This window comes from Scatophagus argus, chromosome 17 (assembly GCF_020382885.2).
Source record: "Scatophagus argus isolate fScaArg1 chromosome 17, fScaArg1.pri, whole genome shotgun sequence".
Taxonomy (NCBI): Eukaryota; Metazoa; Chordata; class Actinopteri; family Scatophagidae; genus Scatophagus; species Scatophagus argus.
In genome coordinates this window covers 12,525,031-12,542,057 of record NC_058509.1, presented here as the reverse complement: position 1 = coordinate 12,542,057, position 17,027 = coordinate 12,525,031, and the positions used below count along the sequence as shown (strand labels likewise).

At 37.9% G+C, this 17,027-nt stretch overlaps 3 protein-coding genes across 8 annotated transcripts in view; all 3 read left to right on the top strand.

The window, feature by feature from the left end:
- The window catches only part of cdk6 (cyclin-dependent kinase 6), a 34,232-nt gene extending 30,900 nt beyond the window's left edge, over positions 1 to 3,332 (top strand). For both annotated transcript variants that reach the window (XM_046418712.1, XM_046418713.1), the window contains one exon: positions 4 to 3,332. In XM_046418712.1, coding sequence (XP_046274668.1) covers positions 4 to 156 — 153 coding nt within the window. In that variant the 3' untranslated portion in view covers positions 157 to 3,332. The remainder of the gene's footprint in view (positions 1 to 3) is intronic.
- Positions 3,333 to 4,434: 1,102 nt separating this feature from the next.
- On the top strand, positions 4,435 to 11,038 carry fam133b (family with sequence similarity 133 member B). 5 transcript variants are annotated; one of them, XM_046418716.1, is made up of 11 exons: positions 4,435 to 4,593; positions 5,526 to 5,623; positions 6,700 to 6,778; positions 6,987 to 7,106; positions 7,209 to 7,241; positions 7,454 to 7,525; positions 7,757 to 7,855; positions 7,990 to 8,028; positions 8,163 to 8,255; positions 10,004 to 10,054; positions 10,335 to 11,038. In XM_046418716.1, exons 1-11 carry the CDS (start codon positions 4,570 to 4,572, stop codon positions 10,428 to 10,430), a joined length of 804 nt encoding a protein of 267 aa, XP_046274672.1. In that variant the 5' UTR covers positions 4,435 to 4,569; the 3' UTR covers positions 10,431 to 11,038. The 5 variants fall into 5 exon arrangements, with proteins under 5 accessions (XP_046274672.1, XP_046274671.1, XP_046274674.1 ...); XM_046418715.1 differs by having other exon boundaries at positions 7,987 to 8,028; XM_046418718.1 differs by having other exon boundaries at positions 7,987 to 8,028; positions 10,004 to 10,139.
- A 916-nt stretch (positions 11,039 to 11,954) lies between these two features.
- On the top strand, positions 11,955 to 15,955 carry LOC124075213 (progranulin-like). Its single transcript, XM_046418714.1, has 6 exons — positions 11,955 to 12,093; positions 12,393 to 12,542; positions 12,664 to 12,951; positions 14,225 to 14,398; positions 15,047 to 15,193; positions 15,491 to 15,955. The coding sequence occupies exons 2-6, from the start codon at positions 12,393 to 12,395 to the stop codon at positions 15,617 to 15,619; spliced, it is 888 nt and encodes a 295-aa protein (XP_046274670.1). The 5' UTR covers positions 11,955 to 12,093; the 3' UTR covers positions 15,620 to 15,955.
- The last annotated feature ends 1,072 nt before the right edge of the window (positions 15,956 to 17,027 follow it).

Genomic DNA, 17,027 nt, shown 5'->3' with positions numbered 1-17,027 from the left:
CAGCAATTCCTCGCCTTCAATCCCTCCAGGAGGATATCGGCCTTTGCTGCGCTGAGCCACCCCTACTTTCAAAGTGTGGACAGCCTCAGTAGGAGTGTGTATGCAGCCCAGCCTATCCCCAGCAACAAGCCCACTATAGAGGAGAGGACTGCCTGACCGTCCTCCTTCACCCATAATCATCCAAGTGTCCATAAAAAGTATTCTGCATACCCCACCTTGGTGTTATTCATGTGTTATTGTTTTAAAAGGGTTTAATCCAAGTCTGTTAATTAAGCCTTTTTTGACACTGATCTACAGATGAATGTACAATGTCAAAGTGAAAATAAGTCTGTAGAATTAATTGTAATTTAAGTACATATATAGCAATCACCACTTCTAGCCGCTATTTATTTAAATGCACCTTTGACATCATTTGTAGGCTTGAGTCGATTTGGTTAAATCTGTATTAGTTTTTCCACGTTTTCAATTTCGCTTCATTTTTCTCTGCAAAAATCCTCAGGCTGACAGGGTTTATAGTGAGCATGACTGAACAGCAGTTTTAAAATCCTGCTACAGCTTCTGGATTGGATTTAGGTCTGAATTTTTTATTTGGCCACTTGAGTAATGTCCTTCTGAAGACAGGCCTGTGCTGCTTTAGCTTTGCGTTAGCAGATTTATAAAACTCTTTACCAAGCATGGCAGGAGGTTTCTTGGTGCACCTTGGAGTCGTCTTTCACTTCCACGTGCCTTTTTGACAAATGAAAGCTGAAATGTTAGGAAATTTTTCATCAGTGGCTTTGTCTTTGCCAATTGGCTATAAAGCTTGAAATGCACCCAGCAGGCTCAGTCAGTGACCCTCCCACCATTCCTACTGCAGGACACACACTGTAGCCTTCCTCGCTATTGCCTTGAGGATGACCTGCTTTAGACAGACATGTACTCGCAGCCTTCATATTTTGCTAGCTATCCTTCCATTAATTGGTACTATTCAGAGTCACATAAATAGATTTTTTTTTTTTGATAATCAGTGTCAAAAAAGTTTAATCAACTGTGATTTCATAGTGTACATAAAATAACATAAACAAAACATGAAATAGACCAAGGGGTAAAATACTTTTTATAGTCAATGTACAAAGCTCCTGGAAAGTATTCCTAAAGAGAGGGTAAAGATGGTGTCAAGAAGAAAGCTCCCATCCCCTGAGAAATGCACAAAAGCTATCCTCCTTCCATGAACTGATGGATTGTAATTGCTGCTTTTAGGTTGTTAAATGTTGATGATTGACTATTATCAATGCAAAAGAGACTTGCATCTCAGATTGACTGGTAGCAGTGGGCAGACAGACTGTAAAGAGGCCATGCGGCAGAGGCCTCTTAAGGACCCGTGTTTAGCCTTGCAAGAGTCCTCTTGACTGGGGGACCAGACCGTACAGGAGCCTGGGTGGACAGCACGGACCTCAGGCACCTTTGTGCTCACTGTGGGTGTGTGCAGTGAGCACATATACAGTGCAAGCACACCCACAAATATGTACACAACATTTAGTGTGTGCACCACCACTGACATTTAACAAGCTCATGTACACACCTACTTATTGAAACATTATTAGGCATCACAAGCCAGCCACTCACTGCCATGTCGTAACTTATCATTCCAACTCATCATGTATTATATTACTGCCACCTTGAGGATGTCTTGAGTAACTGCAGACCAGTAGCGGGATTCTAATGGTTTCTGCACACTTCAAGGAACTCATCATAATGGGCTGATGTCGGTGCTGAGACAAAGATGAAAGAACCTTATAGAAACGTTCCTGCCACTCACTTGGTGTTTATTACTTGCTTCTAGTCTGGCAACATGGGCTTTTATCATTATAAAATACAATTATTATTTGTTATCCGAATAATACAGTAATGCACAGGCAACAGGTGGACAAAGTCCCACCAGCACTATTCAGCATGAATACATTTGGCACAGAATAGTGTCGCCAATATTCTGTATTTAATTTTAATTTTATTGACAAGTCTTATATGCTTGTTTTTGTCAAGTTGTTACTTGATTTATTTTTTTTTAAGATGCTGGGGCATACAATGTTCTTACACCAATTACACCAACTCTTTAGATAATGATAGAATTTGTGTAAGAATAGTTTGTCAGTGTAAGGAATGTACAAAGGATAGGCATTGGTACTGTACAGCGTAGAGTGCTAAGTACAAGCTGCAATGATAGAAAACTTTTGATACGTGCATCGTCAGCCCATAGATACGTCGTAAAAATGGATAGATGTAGAGTTAGCGAGGGTCAGTGGAATGTTGTGTGGCGAGAGTATTTTGTGTATTAAAAATGTTGGCGGGCTCTGTGGGTGCTTGTTGAATTACTCTTGCTTCGGATTGAGAGTTCTAAGAACTTTAGAGTGGTTTTGATAATGAAATAATGCATAAATATTTTGCGTACAGTTTTTGCTCTATTTTACAGTAATGTCCCTTTGTATTCAAGTTTTTACCAGCAAGGAAAAAGCAAGTTATGCAGAGTTGTATTTTTGTATGTAGTAGTTCTTGCAGAACAGTAACATATTTTAACACTGGTTTACGTTTTCTTAACAGGTAGTGCTGCTAGCACACACACACAACCACACTCTCTGACTTTCTCAGGTTCTTGGTATGGTTCTTGTCCGAACCTTTCGGGCACAGTTTGCACATCCCTGGGCTACTAACTGACCACATTGCATCTCCTTCAGGTTTTCTTTCAAACTGTTCCACAATTGCATCATTGATCATAGTCTACTGTCATTCCTATTTATCAGATATATGTTACTGTAGTCATTACTGTCTGAAGATAACTGCCTGTATGAACTGTTTTTGCCAGCAACCTTTAATTGCTAGGTGGCAAATACAATGTAGATCCATGTATAATTGTCTGTTCGACTAAGCACTGTGTGAATTTTCTATTTGATAACGACTCATATCTGGTGTCAGTGATGCATACAGTACAATGCAATGAAAGTTCCAAATACTTTAGGCTTAGAAGTTTACAGATAATATGGTGACTGCTTTAGTCTTATTACACTTGATACAATCACTGTATACTTTTTTTCTCCAGTTAACCCGTTTGAAATACATTTCAGACTCATAACATAAAACTGAAGTCCACTGTTGAGCTTTTAGAAGTTTCACTGTTTCAAAACATGTCTTGGTGCATCCCATAATTCAAATTACAGATATGTTCCTGTGTCACCCTTGTTTTAAGCATATGGAAATGGAGACTAGGAGGAACACTCATGGCATTATACTTATGTATACATGCTGGCATTGGTGTCTTATTATTGTGTTGCACCAGTTGAATAAAAACTTTTTTGTAATTGTTTTGTTCATTGATGAATGTGATTGACCAGTTAATGAATTGTTCTCATGAATGCGTGTTATTAATGGATGTTCATTTTTGGAATGAGGAAACATTAGCTGCAAAACAACTGCTGTTGCTATAACCACCAGAACATCCTTTAAAAATAAATCAATAATAATAAATGTATCTGTTCAGGAACATATTAATTGGTCAGGTCAGAGACACTGAATTAGAGATGTACACAACATATCAATAGTTCATAACAGTTAGACCAGATGTTTTGATACATAGTGTTCATTTTGTCCTCAAAGTCATATAGTGTGATATCTTTATGGATACTAGCACACTTTTTGAATGAATGGAAATGAATTACATTTGTGAAGGAAAAACATTTTACATTACATTACATTACATTACATTACATTGTATTTGGCAGACGCTTTTTAAACCCAAAGCGATTTACAGTCGAGGACATAAACAGTGCGAACCAACATAAGCAGGAGTACAAGAATACAAGAGATTTGCATTACAAAAAACATGTTGAGTATTATATAATATTTTAATTGCTTTTATGCCTCTGCAGGCAGTAAGTGTTGCCAGAGGCTTAGGTTTTTGGGCTGTTCGTCTGCCTGTCCCGTTCTTTTGAACACAATATCTCAGGAATGCTTTGAGGGAATTTTTTCAAATGTAGCACTAATGTCCAGTTGGAACCAAATATGAGATGTGCAGAATTTGGTGGTCAGAGGTCACTGTGATGGTCACACAAAGATAGATTGTGACCATATTTCACATTTGGTCAGATACTGAATTTTAAAATTCACGTTTTAGAATTTGTAGCTTCTTAGCAGCAACATCCATACATGATGCACTGTAGTCCAGTGGTTCCCAAACTGTCTCACATAAAGAACCCCTAAACTGACGCAAGTTAGGTGATGTAATCCTATTTGATAAGATTTTATCCCAGGGTCCCCTAGATGTTAAGAATTTTGCTTTTAAATGTGTTCTTGCACAAAGCGTATCAAAATCATGACCAAACACTCTGCACTGCACGCATGTGAATGCGCTGCACGCACGTCATCCAATCACAAGACGCCTGGGCGGCAACGAATGCTAGCCAATCAGATGCAGAATAGGGCGGAACTTCGCGAAATGCTAGTGGGGAAAAAAAAACAACGCTGGCTAAGTCCATGCTAGCGAGGTAATATTAATGGTTGTTCTCTCTATTGGATATTTCCCCCTGTTGCTAACTCGAAATGGGCAAGAGAGACAATCGAGTGGTGAGTTATGTTGCCCAATTTGTGTAAAACGGTGACACTATAATACGGTGGCTTTAGGTAAGCTAGTTAGGCCAAACACATCCAAAGCTAAGCATTAGCACAGCAACTAGCATTGGGTTGGAGCTAGGTTAGCTAATATATGCTTCTTCTAGGTATTGTGATGTTCGGCCTAGCCAGTGGTCAGTTAACCTTAACTACGTGTTAAGATATCATATAGAAAATGCAACAGAATATTTTTTACTTGATTGTAACATTTTTTCTACCCTTGAGTTGCTTGATACATCGTGGTTGTAGCTAACTTTAAAAGCCGAGTGTCTGGCTCGACCAGCACAAGCGGAGCTGTGCAAAGCTGGAAATGCTAACTTTAGCTCACAACATTTTGGACAGTGTTTTGACGTGGTGATGTTGCATGGCGCTTTTCTTTTTCATTATTGAATGTACAACTTTGAAACACTAGCAGGGACCTATAAAAATAATATCTTAAATGTGAGACTGAATGGCTTAATGTTAGACCAGTGCTTTTGGTCAAGGTTGGCAGTTTGCTGTAGCCAAATTTCCGCTAACCATTTTATCACTGATGCTCACATTGTCTATTTCTAACAAATATATTGTGTTGCTGTAGGTACTATAGGTACATTTCTTTGATAATTTATAAGGTACACCTAACTAACAGGTGTAGCCTGTTACAGCGACCCTGCATCACATGTATAGTGAGATTGCAATGAAAATATGCAATGTGGTTTATGTTTAAATTGCTATAGAGAACCGTGTCCATTTTTAAGGTTATGAGGATGTGTATGGTGCTATATAACTATAAAATTGCAGTTTACTGATTAAGATTTATCTTTATAATCCCAGTGTTTTGTATTCTGGCATATGTGTTGTTCAGTAACCTATATCACAAATGTATAAAATGCATTTTTGTGTTCAAGGCTTACATTAACCCCATTGCTGCTGCAAGAGCCAGGGGACCGGCAACGACCTCTGGACCAACCATACAGGATTATTTGAGCAGACCTCGACCAACATGGTGAGTTAAAGGACTTTGTAATATTGATGGTGTGTTATTATTCAGCTGAAGAAGATGATGGTGATGTTTGCAATACACATATGGTGTTTAGACCAGGTTCAGGAACCTTTCTGCAGAATAAGTTTGTAATTTTGATTGACTGGCAAAAGAGGTGGTTAAGTTTGTGCTGTTGTCTGCTGGGAGCATTGTAGTAATTTTCTTGGTTGTGAAGGTCTGCATTCATTCAGGTAATCTGGGGATGCATTCAGTTTGTAGGAATTTTTAAGTCAGACAAAATGGTTTTCTGCATTCTGACCTACATTACTGTCTGGTTTGTGCATCACAGATGGAAATTATTTGTTTTACCTACTTGTTTGGAATAAATAAAGATTTTCTGATTCTGCAAGGGGGGTAAGGTAATAACATTTGACCTCATTAGTTCAGTGTAAAGACTTGGTGGTACTTGGTACTTCATGCATCCTTTCATTTTATATTGAGAAGTTGATTGATATTGGCTTCTTCAAATTTAATGTCATGTGACAGCTTTCCTACTTTTTACTTTTTATAAATTATGCAGCTTCAACTGTCAGCCTCTCCATCTACCCCTTTCACTTGTGTGTTTACATGTACTGGTCCTATCGTGATACATTAAAATCATAAAAACCTGTAAAATCTTGATTATCAAGACTTAAATGAAATGTAGGCCAATCTTAGCCACAAGGGGGCACATTTAATTCATTATCAGCTGCACCTCCGCTGCCAGTATGAAAGTTCCCTTTTATGATATGCAGATTGCAGTATGTTTTTAATGCAGAATGAAAGTAAAATGGACATAAAATACCAGTGTGTGGTACTATAGTTAATTTTTGTTTACTGTAGTAAAACCTATTAGGAAAACATTCTTAAATGTCGTTGACTCATGAGGTGCCTGTTTCCTGTATATTCTTGGTCAGCAAGTGGAAAAGGAACAGTTTAAACACTGTATAAGAGAAATGTTAAAAAGAAGCAACCAACTGACAGATTTTCTCAGTTTGAGTAGGTGTGATCCTTCCAAATATATTTTGTGTATTACAACTGATTTATTGTCTCTTCTTCAGGGAAGAGTTAAAGGAGCAGCTGGAGAAGAAGAAGAAAGGCTCTCGAGCCCTGGCTGACTTTGAGGACAAAATGAACGATGTATGTTTGTGATTAGCACCACCTTTCTTCAGAATATTTTTATAGATATATATATATATATATATATATATATTTTTTTATAGTCATGTGCCCAGTCATGGCAGTCTTGTAAATGTACTCCCAAATCATTCTTTGTAAGGGATGAAGGTGTTGCTGAGGAATACTAAGCAGTATAGCAGATGAATACTTTTTATTGACTGTTTTTCAGAAATGGAGGAAAGAACTGGCCAAAAACCGAGAGAAGTTAATGGGTGGAAGTGACAAAGATAAAGAAAAAGACAAAAAGACAACAGAAAAGGAAAAAGAGGAGAAGAAAGAGAAAAAAGAGGTCTGGAATACCCTTTATCACACATTTGAATGATGTCCTTCTTAAATAAATACTTACCACTTAAGAAATGGACACTTACTTTGGCTTTTATTTTGTTTTTAGAAAAAGAAGAAGGAGAAGAAGAAATCCAGCAGGGTGAGGAGAGACCTTCAGTATTTTGATGGCCAACTGTGCCACAGTACTGCCACACACACACACACACACACACACACACACACACACACACACACAGGTGTCCCCTGAGATGGTTTCTTATTTAATCCAGTTACTTCTGTAGTGTTCCAATTTCCAAACTAGTGAATTACCTCAAGTCTAATGAACCCTGCTTTCATTGTGTTTTGGTCAAGCATTCTTCATCTTCCTCCTCCTCATCGAGTTCTGATTCCTCCAGCAGCTCCTCCTCAGAATCTGAAGACGAGGTAAGTTACTACAAACTTAAACATGTGATTCTAGATACTGCCAAACTAGGAATTGGTACCCATCTGGAATGAATTTAACTGGTCAAAAATGAATCTATATAGTTCAGACTGATCAGTTTTAAAAAGTCTGTGATCTGTTCCCCTAACAATCCTTCACATCAGCTTGACAACTTCATAAAATAGGTTTAGACGTAATGCAATGCAACACTGTTTGATTGTGTTTCTGTTCAGGATGAAAAGAAGATTGTGAAGAAAAAACGAAAGAGAAAGAAGTCATCAGCCAGGAGAGCATCAGACAGTTCAGAGGAAGAATCTGATGCAGAAAGCAAGGTTTTTCTGTCTTTTCAGTACATAGATTCAAGTCCTGGTGTTGAAAATGTGCAGTCAAACAAGTGTCCTACAACAAATTTAAGTTATTTAAAATGCCTGTGTTTAATCCTAATGTTATTTTTCTTCCCATGAAGAAAAAGAAAAGAACTAAGGAAGAAGGGGAGAAAGATAAGGTGATTTACTCTCATTCACTAAGTGGTATTAATTTTGCTTTTGCTGTCCTTATGGGTATTTCCGCAGACATAACACCTGGACTCCAAGTGTTCTAAAACATTCCTAATTGTGATGTAACTCTTTTGTTTGTCAGGACGAAAAGGGCCGTAAAAGAAAAAGGAAGGCCGAGCGAAGTTATAAAGACTCCTCTTCAGAGTCCTCTGTGGACTCTGAGGGAGAGGACGTAGTAAGTATTATTCTTATCTGGTTGTAGCCGTGTAATGAACTGCTAGTAGGACAGTTTGCACAGAATCCCCAGATGAGCACACCTTCAGTTATTAAGCTATGCAATATCTTCTTTGTTCCTCTTTTACCCCCTTGTTCCTCTTTTAATTCAGATTTGGAATGCGCTAGTATTACTTTTGCACCTTTTCACACAGGAACAGAAAGCATGTGCATTTCAGCTGTCTGTTTACTTGTTTTGTAATGTGCTTTGTTGCAGTGAATGAGTCGTTATAAGCTTAGGACTTGGCAGTAGTTCTTTGAGCTTGGCTTGGTGTGTGAGGATATGTAACCTAAATGAAACCATCAGGAACAGTATAAAAACCTGCATTAACAGTAAATTCATCTTTTTGTTCAGCACAGTGATAGCCCTTTCAGATGTCATATGGGTCTTCTGAACTCATTGGGCCTGAGTTGTACAAATTCGTATGAGACAGCAGTCACAGATTAATGTCTGACTGTCACGAAGGGACTCTCCTCAACAGTGTAGATATCTGAACTTGGAAGATGGAGTACCCAGAGAAAACCCACGCAGGCACAGGGAGAACATGCAAACTCCACACAGAAGGACCCAGACCGGGATTCAAACCTGGAACCCTCTTGCTATGAGGCGGCAGTGCTAACCACTGCACCAGCGTGTCGCCTGCATGGTGCAATGCCAAGTAAAATTACGTTTTAGTTCTCCCTCTAGTTTTCCTTCTGCACTGCAGGCTTTCTGTCAGTCATTTCACTTGTCACTGTTGCCACCTCTAATGTAAAAAACAAAACAACAAAAACCAAAACATTTTCTAAAGGCTGGCAGTGTTTGACTTTCATTTATCCTAAATCAGGAGGACGGTCATGAACCGAGGTTGGCCCATTGAGATTGACAGCTTAAAGAGTTCAACTCATGTCACTCTAAATGAGCCAGACTGCTCACAGCAAGTGACTACCAAGATGCTAGAATTATTAGTCAGGAAACCAGACTTAAACCTCATGAACTGCCACCATAAAAAAATGTAGTGCTTGGCATTGCTGTTGAATCTTAGTGAAGTGAAATGAGTCCAAAGATCAGCCTGTTTCTTCTATCAGTTGGGTATTTTTTCCACCACGTTAGCTGAGTGGTGAAATTGTTCACTGTTGTGTGGCTCGTGCATTGTTAACACTGCTACAGCAAAGGATGGGAGACAGTAAATCCAACATGGAGGCATGGAGTCGGTCAGGTGTCATCGGCTGGGCCTGTGCTCTTTTTTTTTTTTTTTTTTTCTTTCATCACCAAAATTAATTTCAGTGTTACTTTCATGAATGATTTAAGGAAATTTCATTAGTTTTTGTTAATATATTTGTCTTGACATTGTCTCATTTTGGAAAGATGGATTGATGATGATTTAGCATATATATGTACGTATATATATGGGGACTGTGTTACTATGGTGTGTGTGTGTGAACGCGATAATTAATTAATGCCGACAATTATTTTATCGTGCAGTATTTTTTGTTATAATAAGGCGAATGTTTGCCACAGCAACATATTATCAACCAGGCATGCTAACAATTTTTGTTCAGCAGTTTAGAAATAAACAATTTGAGTCAGAAACAGATGACCTTATAAACATTTTTTGATTTGGAAATGCCGCAGTTCAGATAATTGTGAAACAAATTATTGCATGAAAAGGACTTTTTAGTATAGCTTCCCTCTTCCCATGGTCTCATTTCAACTTTTAACTCCCACAGGCTGAAGTTAAGAAGAAAAAGAGAAGTAGTGAGGAAAAAGAGAAAATCACAGTGAGCCATTTACTTTCTTCCTCTGAGTTAGAGTGCAGCCAGGGAGATTTATCTGATGACTACGGAAAAGACTAATATATGGAATGTAAGAATTTATGAATACGTATAATTTAGGTGCAAGTTAAAAGATGTTTTCAGACAGGGGTGCATTTTCATGATACAGACCCCAATACCTGTATACTGTATATCTTTATCGCATCATATCCTAACAAATTGTTAATCCAGCTGTAAAATTATTGCTTAATTTAAAAGAGCCAAATGTCGACTGTTACATTTACAGGACAAATCGAAGAAGAAGAGGAAAAAGAAGCACAAGAAACACGGCAGAAAAAAGAAAAAGAAGGCAGCATCTCAGTCGGACTCCGACCGTGACTAGCAACCGTAGCTGTACGGTTCTTTCATCCTCCCAACAGTCCACTAGTAGTAATTTTTGCCTTCTCCCATCCAGCTCTGGTTTTTGCACTTGTGCAAGAGACCCACAGACTTGTAATGCTGCATTTGTTGAGTGAAATTGAAGGAGGCACCCTTCCTTCCCAGTGGCAACTACTGGTACATATCTTCCATTGATTTTTACCACCTTGCTTTTTGTAGAGGGTTGGTCTTTGATTTACACGCAGCAGGACTGAAATGAATTTCACGTTGTTGTTTTTTTCCCCATCTCATCTTAGAGATTTCGGTGTGACCACCACTTACCTTCACTTACAGTATGCTGGCACTCTGGGAGTTACCCTCCCAGCGTCACACCCGACATCTTGCATTTCTAGTTGCTAGATGAGGCGAAATGCTAGTGCCTGCATCGTGCATGTAGACCTGATGTCTCACCAGCCTCATATTGAAGTTGGACTTGTTATAATAAGTTTGAGCAACACAGTTAACATTTATACAAGGGATAATTGTTCTGTTCTGAGATGTTACACTGCAGTGTAAATGTGTAAACAATGGGAATTCATTAATAAAGTATTGTTTTAGCCTGTTACTGAGTTACAACCTTTACTGTGAGACTTTATTTCAAACCACAGACTATGGTCTCATTACAGTCGCCTGCTGCATTTGTTGCCCTGCCAGGTGTTTATACGAAACTGTACACGTTCTGCACCCTCTTACTTCCACAAAACATGAATTTAGGTCAGTGACACTGCAACAGGCTCAAACATATCAGCCGCAAGATAACCAACCCACTTTTTATGATGCCACATGCTCCACTGTGACTCCCTTTTGATTTGGGAAATAAAATAGAACCATTACAGCTCAAACATTTATGACACAATTGAACTACTACTGTTAATGATTTAAAAAAAAATGGTCAAAGAAAACGGTACTTGAATCTTTCAGGCTAATTATGCTGCATGGATTATTGCTAGTAAAGGTTTTACATGAAGCAAAAATGTACTTAAGAATATGAAGGAATTTTAACATTTTTTATGCATTAATGTGAGAAGTATTTTAGTGTTGCTGGTGGAGATGGACCCGACTTAACTGTTTTGCATGTGAAATGTGAAGTGCAAATTTAAATGTGCAGTACTTCCCTCTTAAACATATTGGAGTGGAAAATAACAGGAAACAGAACAACTAAAGGACAGTAAATGTACCTCTAAATAGCTCTTATAGTACTTGAGTAAAAATCCTTCCACAGTAAACGTAACTAATGTCTTAAAAGCCATTTGGGTTTAAAAGTATTATTAGATTGAAGTTTGAAGCATTTCACCTACCTCTTAATTTTGAGTCAGACTTTACAGGCAGATCATGTGATAGAAGCAGTGTATATGGTAGCAAAGGTTAGTGAGATCTTGTAAAGTCTTTCATGTTTATCTCTGTGTGTGTTTGCAGCCCCAAACAATGATTACTCACACCCACCTTTAAAATCCAAGTATGGCCAATGAGCGAAAACTAGAGACACACTGGGGTGTGACTTACAGTTTATATCCAGATTTTTATTCAGTGGGAGGGTCTACCCTGCCACATAAAGAGGAGTATATCTGTGGTTCAAGGAAGTGAAAGACATATGACTGCAAGCTGGTGAATCATTTCATTTGCAGAAGGTACGTAAAATAAAAAAAACATTTGAATCCTTATCAAATTCTTTCTTGGCATAGGTGCTTTGTATACAGTCACTTCTATTCATTCATTCAATTCTATTCATCGTTCAAGTTGTTTTGAGTGAAAGGAAGATCAAATTACAAGCCTAAATGAAACTGAAAGTTATAGCAACGAAGTGACTGTAAAAGTTTCAGATTTAATTCACAAAATCTGACTTACAAATTAAAAAGAATCCGCAGTAAATCTGGCAGCACAATTAACGGATTGAAGTTCAACTTAAAATGAACATTTCCCTTCGCAGATGTTGAGAGTAACTCTCTGCTTGTTTGTGGGAGCGTTTGTGTGGCCGTTTGCGTCCTGCTCAATCACATGCCCTGATGGAAATGTGTGTTCAGAAACCTCCACCTGCTGTTTGACTCGGGATGGATATAGCTGCTGTCCATATCCAAAAGTAAGTCGTGTCTCAGGACATAAAGTAACATAACCTGCAGTTAGAAAGACAAACATTTTGGTCTGGACGACAAGGGAATTTTTCTTCCTAAAACTCTGTGTCCGTATTCATGCATCTTTAGGCTGTGTGCTGCTCTGACTTGGCCCACTGCTGCCCTTCAGGATTTAGTTGTAACCTGTTGACCCAGCATTGTGAGAAAAAAGACCAGCCGTGGATGAACATACCCATGGTGAAGAAGGAGGCTGCAGAGGAACCAAACCCTCCTGCTCCATCTGTATCTCCACTTGAGGAGCTCAAAAACAATCAGAAGAGTTCAGTTGTCCACTGCGACAACTATTATGTCTGTCCCGATGGCACCACCTGCTGCAGACACCCAAAAGGCGGCTTTTTCTGTTGCTTATACTCTCCTGTGAGTTGACATAGATACCCTTGTGCAATGAGACACATGACTGTGATTACATTTCCTTATCTTACTGGGGAGTAAATGAGGAACTAAAGGCAAGTTATCCTTTAGTTAATGTTCAGAGAAGCTAATGATGTTTAATGATTATTTAATCTGGAAACAAATGAGGAAAGACCTGATGTTAGATGGATTGTTAACAAGTACTTAACAATTCTTGATGGAGGACTTCAGTAGATTGTGAGTTACTGAGGAGCAAACTGGGAGAACCTTAACGGTTCATTAGCTAATGCTAAGTACATGAATATGTGTATTGAATGTACTGATTACTTTCTTCATGAATTGTTCCTGATTAACTCTGAGCAGCCAGCCAGTGAACAGCACAAAACTAGTAATGACTTTCATAAACTAACTAAACATTAGTTACTGTCCCCTGAGCAGTGGTACATAATACTGAGTAGATACTATGTAGTCCCTCTTTACTTCCTAATATTACGATTACTTTCTTAACTTACTTTTTTGTGACCCTTCATGTAAGTCAGTGCATCATACTGAGTGGTCACAACAAGACATTTTAGACTAGACAGCTGATCTGCAGCATTCACACTACATTGCTTAGCGTCCACGTTCCTGTCTGCTTCTTCAAACTGGAGAGGCGCAGATCCAATATTATTAGAGTTAATACTGTGACTACGTTTAAGCACCTCATGCAACTCAACTTCAAGTTAGGGTGTGGGATTTCAAGTTTCAAGTTACTGTTTTTAGAAGTTCATAAATGTAAAATGTGACAAACATTTTTTTTAACATTTCATCACTGATTTTCGTTATAGATACGCACCAAAGTAATAATATTCAAATGCACGACATAATCTTTAAGTTTCCTCCTGTTCTAGTCTTGTAGATTTTTTTAGTCATATAGTTGTGAGGTATCACAAATGATACATACACTTACAATACAATTACAAAGTAATTAATGAAAGGATCAGTCATTAATACCGATGGATAAGACCTGGACAGGTAGTTGTGAAGTATTCATTTGGTACTCAGTTACTAACCAGCAGGATGCACTAACTTACTTGAAGAGTCATCACTATGATAAATAATCATAAGACAATAATGAAATAATGAGTGGACTACTTAGTAACTACTCAGTATTATGTGTAGTCAAATAACAGATAAAGTATGAGCTAATCATTATAAAGTGTTACCCACTCAGTTTTTTAATCTTGAGGAGTACTGACACTATTATGTAGTGATGGTTGTCTAAATATGTGCTTTGTAGGGCAGATGTTGTCTTGATGGCTTCCACTGCTGTCCATATGGCTACGACTGTGACCACACTTACACACACTGTATAAGACAAGGCCTGAGATATCCTTTCATCCCCAAAGAAACTCCATCTTCTGTTCCTGCAGCTCTCATTTCAACTTCAAAGGACAGAAGCAGCTTGCAAGAGGTAGGACACATCACAGTAGATGTTCCTTTCTTTGTGTGGCGTAGGCCTATACATTTCCTCCATTAGTTCTATACTATCAATTACACATATGATGTTTGTTAAAGTTGCAGTTTGTCATAAAATTGTTTGAAGACTGCCCATAAATCTTTCTGTCAGAAAACCCTGTCTGCCAGAATGCCCCCTTGGTGGAAATGCACATAGTGTAAAGAGTCACAAATTAAAGGATGTTAGAATGATGAGTCGCAAACACCAGGAAGATTTTTTTTTTCTTTATTACTATGATTTCAAAAAAGGATTTTAACATTTCAGTCAGGGTTTGGTTAGGTTTAGGTGCCCAAACTTACATGGAGCTAATGTTGTGCCATATCAGCTGGATGTATAAAGAGGCAGACCTCAGCCATATCAACTTGATGATACGGGGTGGCAATATTTTAATATTGTGTTATTGTCAACCCCAAGTAGCCAAAAAATATCATCGTATGTAATTTCCTTTGATTGTTGCTTAGTTTGTTTTTTAGGGGGGGTTAAAGATCTATTATTGAAACAAAAACACAAAGGTCTAACTACCTAAAATATATTAATGTATATCTATGATTAAATATTTAGATGATAGCCTCTGTATAATGTTCAGTTTGTGTTTACCTTTAGCGGACACCAATGACAGCTCTAACAGCAGCCAGTAGCAGCAACCTTGAGGCTGGAGTCATTCGCTGTGATTACAAGTTTTACTGTCCAGCGGGGTCAACTTGCTGCAAAGGATCCAAAGGCCAGTGGAACTGCTGTCCCTACCCCCTGGTATGGATTATTCACCAAACATTAAAGCCACTATGAAACAATGGCACAGTGATCTGATTGAAAACAATTTGATACAAGAGCATAGACAAATAAGAATGTAGAGAGTTTAATGCACAGAGCAATTAATGATGTGACAATGTGTCTGTCCACATTATAAACACCACAAAGTGATGCGGCTGACACGGGTTTGAATTTCATTGTTTTGCCTGTAAAAACATAGACATTAACCTGTTTACTTTAGTAATTTCCTATGCAGCACTGTGTTTTTTTCTAACACCAGGATTTTTTCTGATTCAGGGCCAGTGTTGCTCAGACGGTCAGCACTGCTGTGAGTATGGATATAACTGCGATGCCACTTCCAAGTCATGCAAAAGGGGGTACATTCAGTTCCCCTCAAGAACACAGGAACGTGCCAAAACAGACTGAGGATATGTTCTAAAGTGTGTGCACTGTAACGGCTTTTGTAATTTTGATACAGATATGGACAACAATACATCTGCACCACAATAGAGAAAATTTACACAAATCACTGCATTTTATTTTGGATTAAGGGCACTATACATTATTTGTTTTCACAAGGGATGGGATCTCAGCTTTCATTTTCAGTAACCTGCTTAGCAACATTTCCCTTTGTATGTACTGGAGTAATTGCAGTATATTAAAAATGTTTTGTAGAATGATGTTTTCCTAATGAAATAGAAAATGTAATTAACTAAATAACTTACAAACAGAACATTTTAAATAAAAAAATATGAAAATTTACACGAGTTCTTTTTCATTTATTCTGTTTTCTCATGCTGCCTGAACTATATATAAATGGCCGCTCATTGGAATTTCCACAAAATTTTAAATTATAAACATCATTCTGAGAAAATAAACCAAGATTTTTATCAATGTGCTTTTACTTTGAAAGGGCACATAAACAATGGTGCATTCAGGGTCAGAATAAGTACAAAATGGGTCACTTCTTTTAAAAAAAAAAAAATCTGGACATTTGTTTATTTTGAATATCAAACAGACTTGAATATCATACTTGTGTTTTCACTTGAGAAACTCTTGGACATAGAATGCTCATATAATAAATGTTTTCATCCCTTTTTCTTTTTATTTTCTTCTGTTTCTGGAAGCATATTCTTAACTGTCTTTGCTTAAAACTGCTGAGAAAAGTGTTTTGAAGCAGAAAACTTTTTTGGCTGCATGGAAACATAAAAGCTTAAGAATCTGTCAAAAGAAAAACTCCAAAACAAAACAATATACTTTGTTGATAAGCAGTATAGATTGGTACAGGTACAGATTTGTGTTGACAAACTTGTCAAAATTTACAAGTGACTGCAAAGAAACAGATATTTATAATTACATAAATAAATAAATAAAATACATTACTTTGTCCTTAAATACCAATAAGCCCCATGTTGAGGCCCGTGAGGAGGAGGCTGCCATGAGTTCTCAATCCTGGTGTCAGCAGGAGCTAAGCAGTCTCGATCAGGAGGACCCACAGTCCTTACTGCTCCTTTATATTAAAGTTGAAGAGGAACAGGAAATGAGGAGACAAGGTCTGGTGGACGATCATGCCATGTTGAACTTCACTTTTGCTGCACATAAAAAAAAAAAATGAGGCAAACAAAATTTTTTAACCTGTATCCACATTGAATAATTCTGAGTTGCAGAACCCAGAACGACTGCAGAGCTAAGGTGATCAAATACTAAAACAAGTAACTGTTAAATGGGAAAACAAAGTCTGGAGGGCAGTTATATTCAAGATCCCAGCAAAATCACCAGTGTAGAAAGTAGCAAGGAACATCCTATGATAATGGGATTGGTGGAATACAGCAGC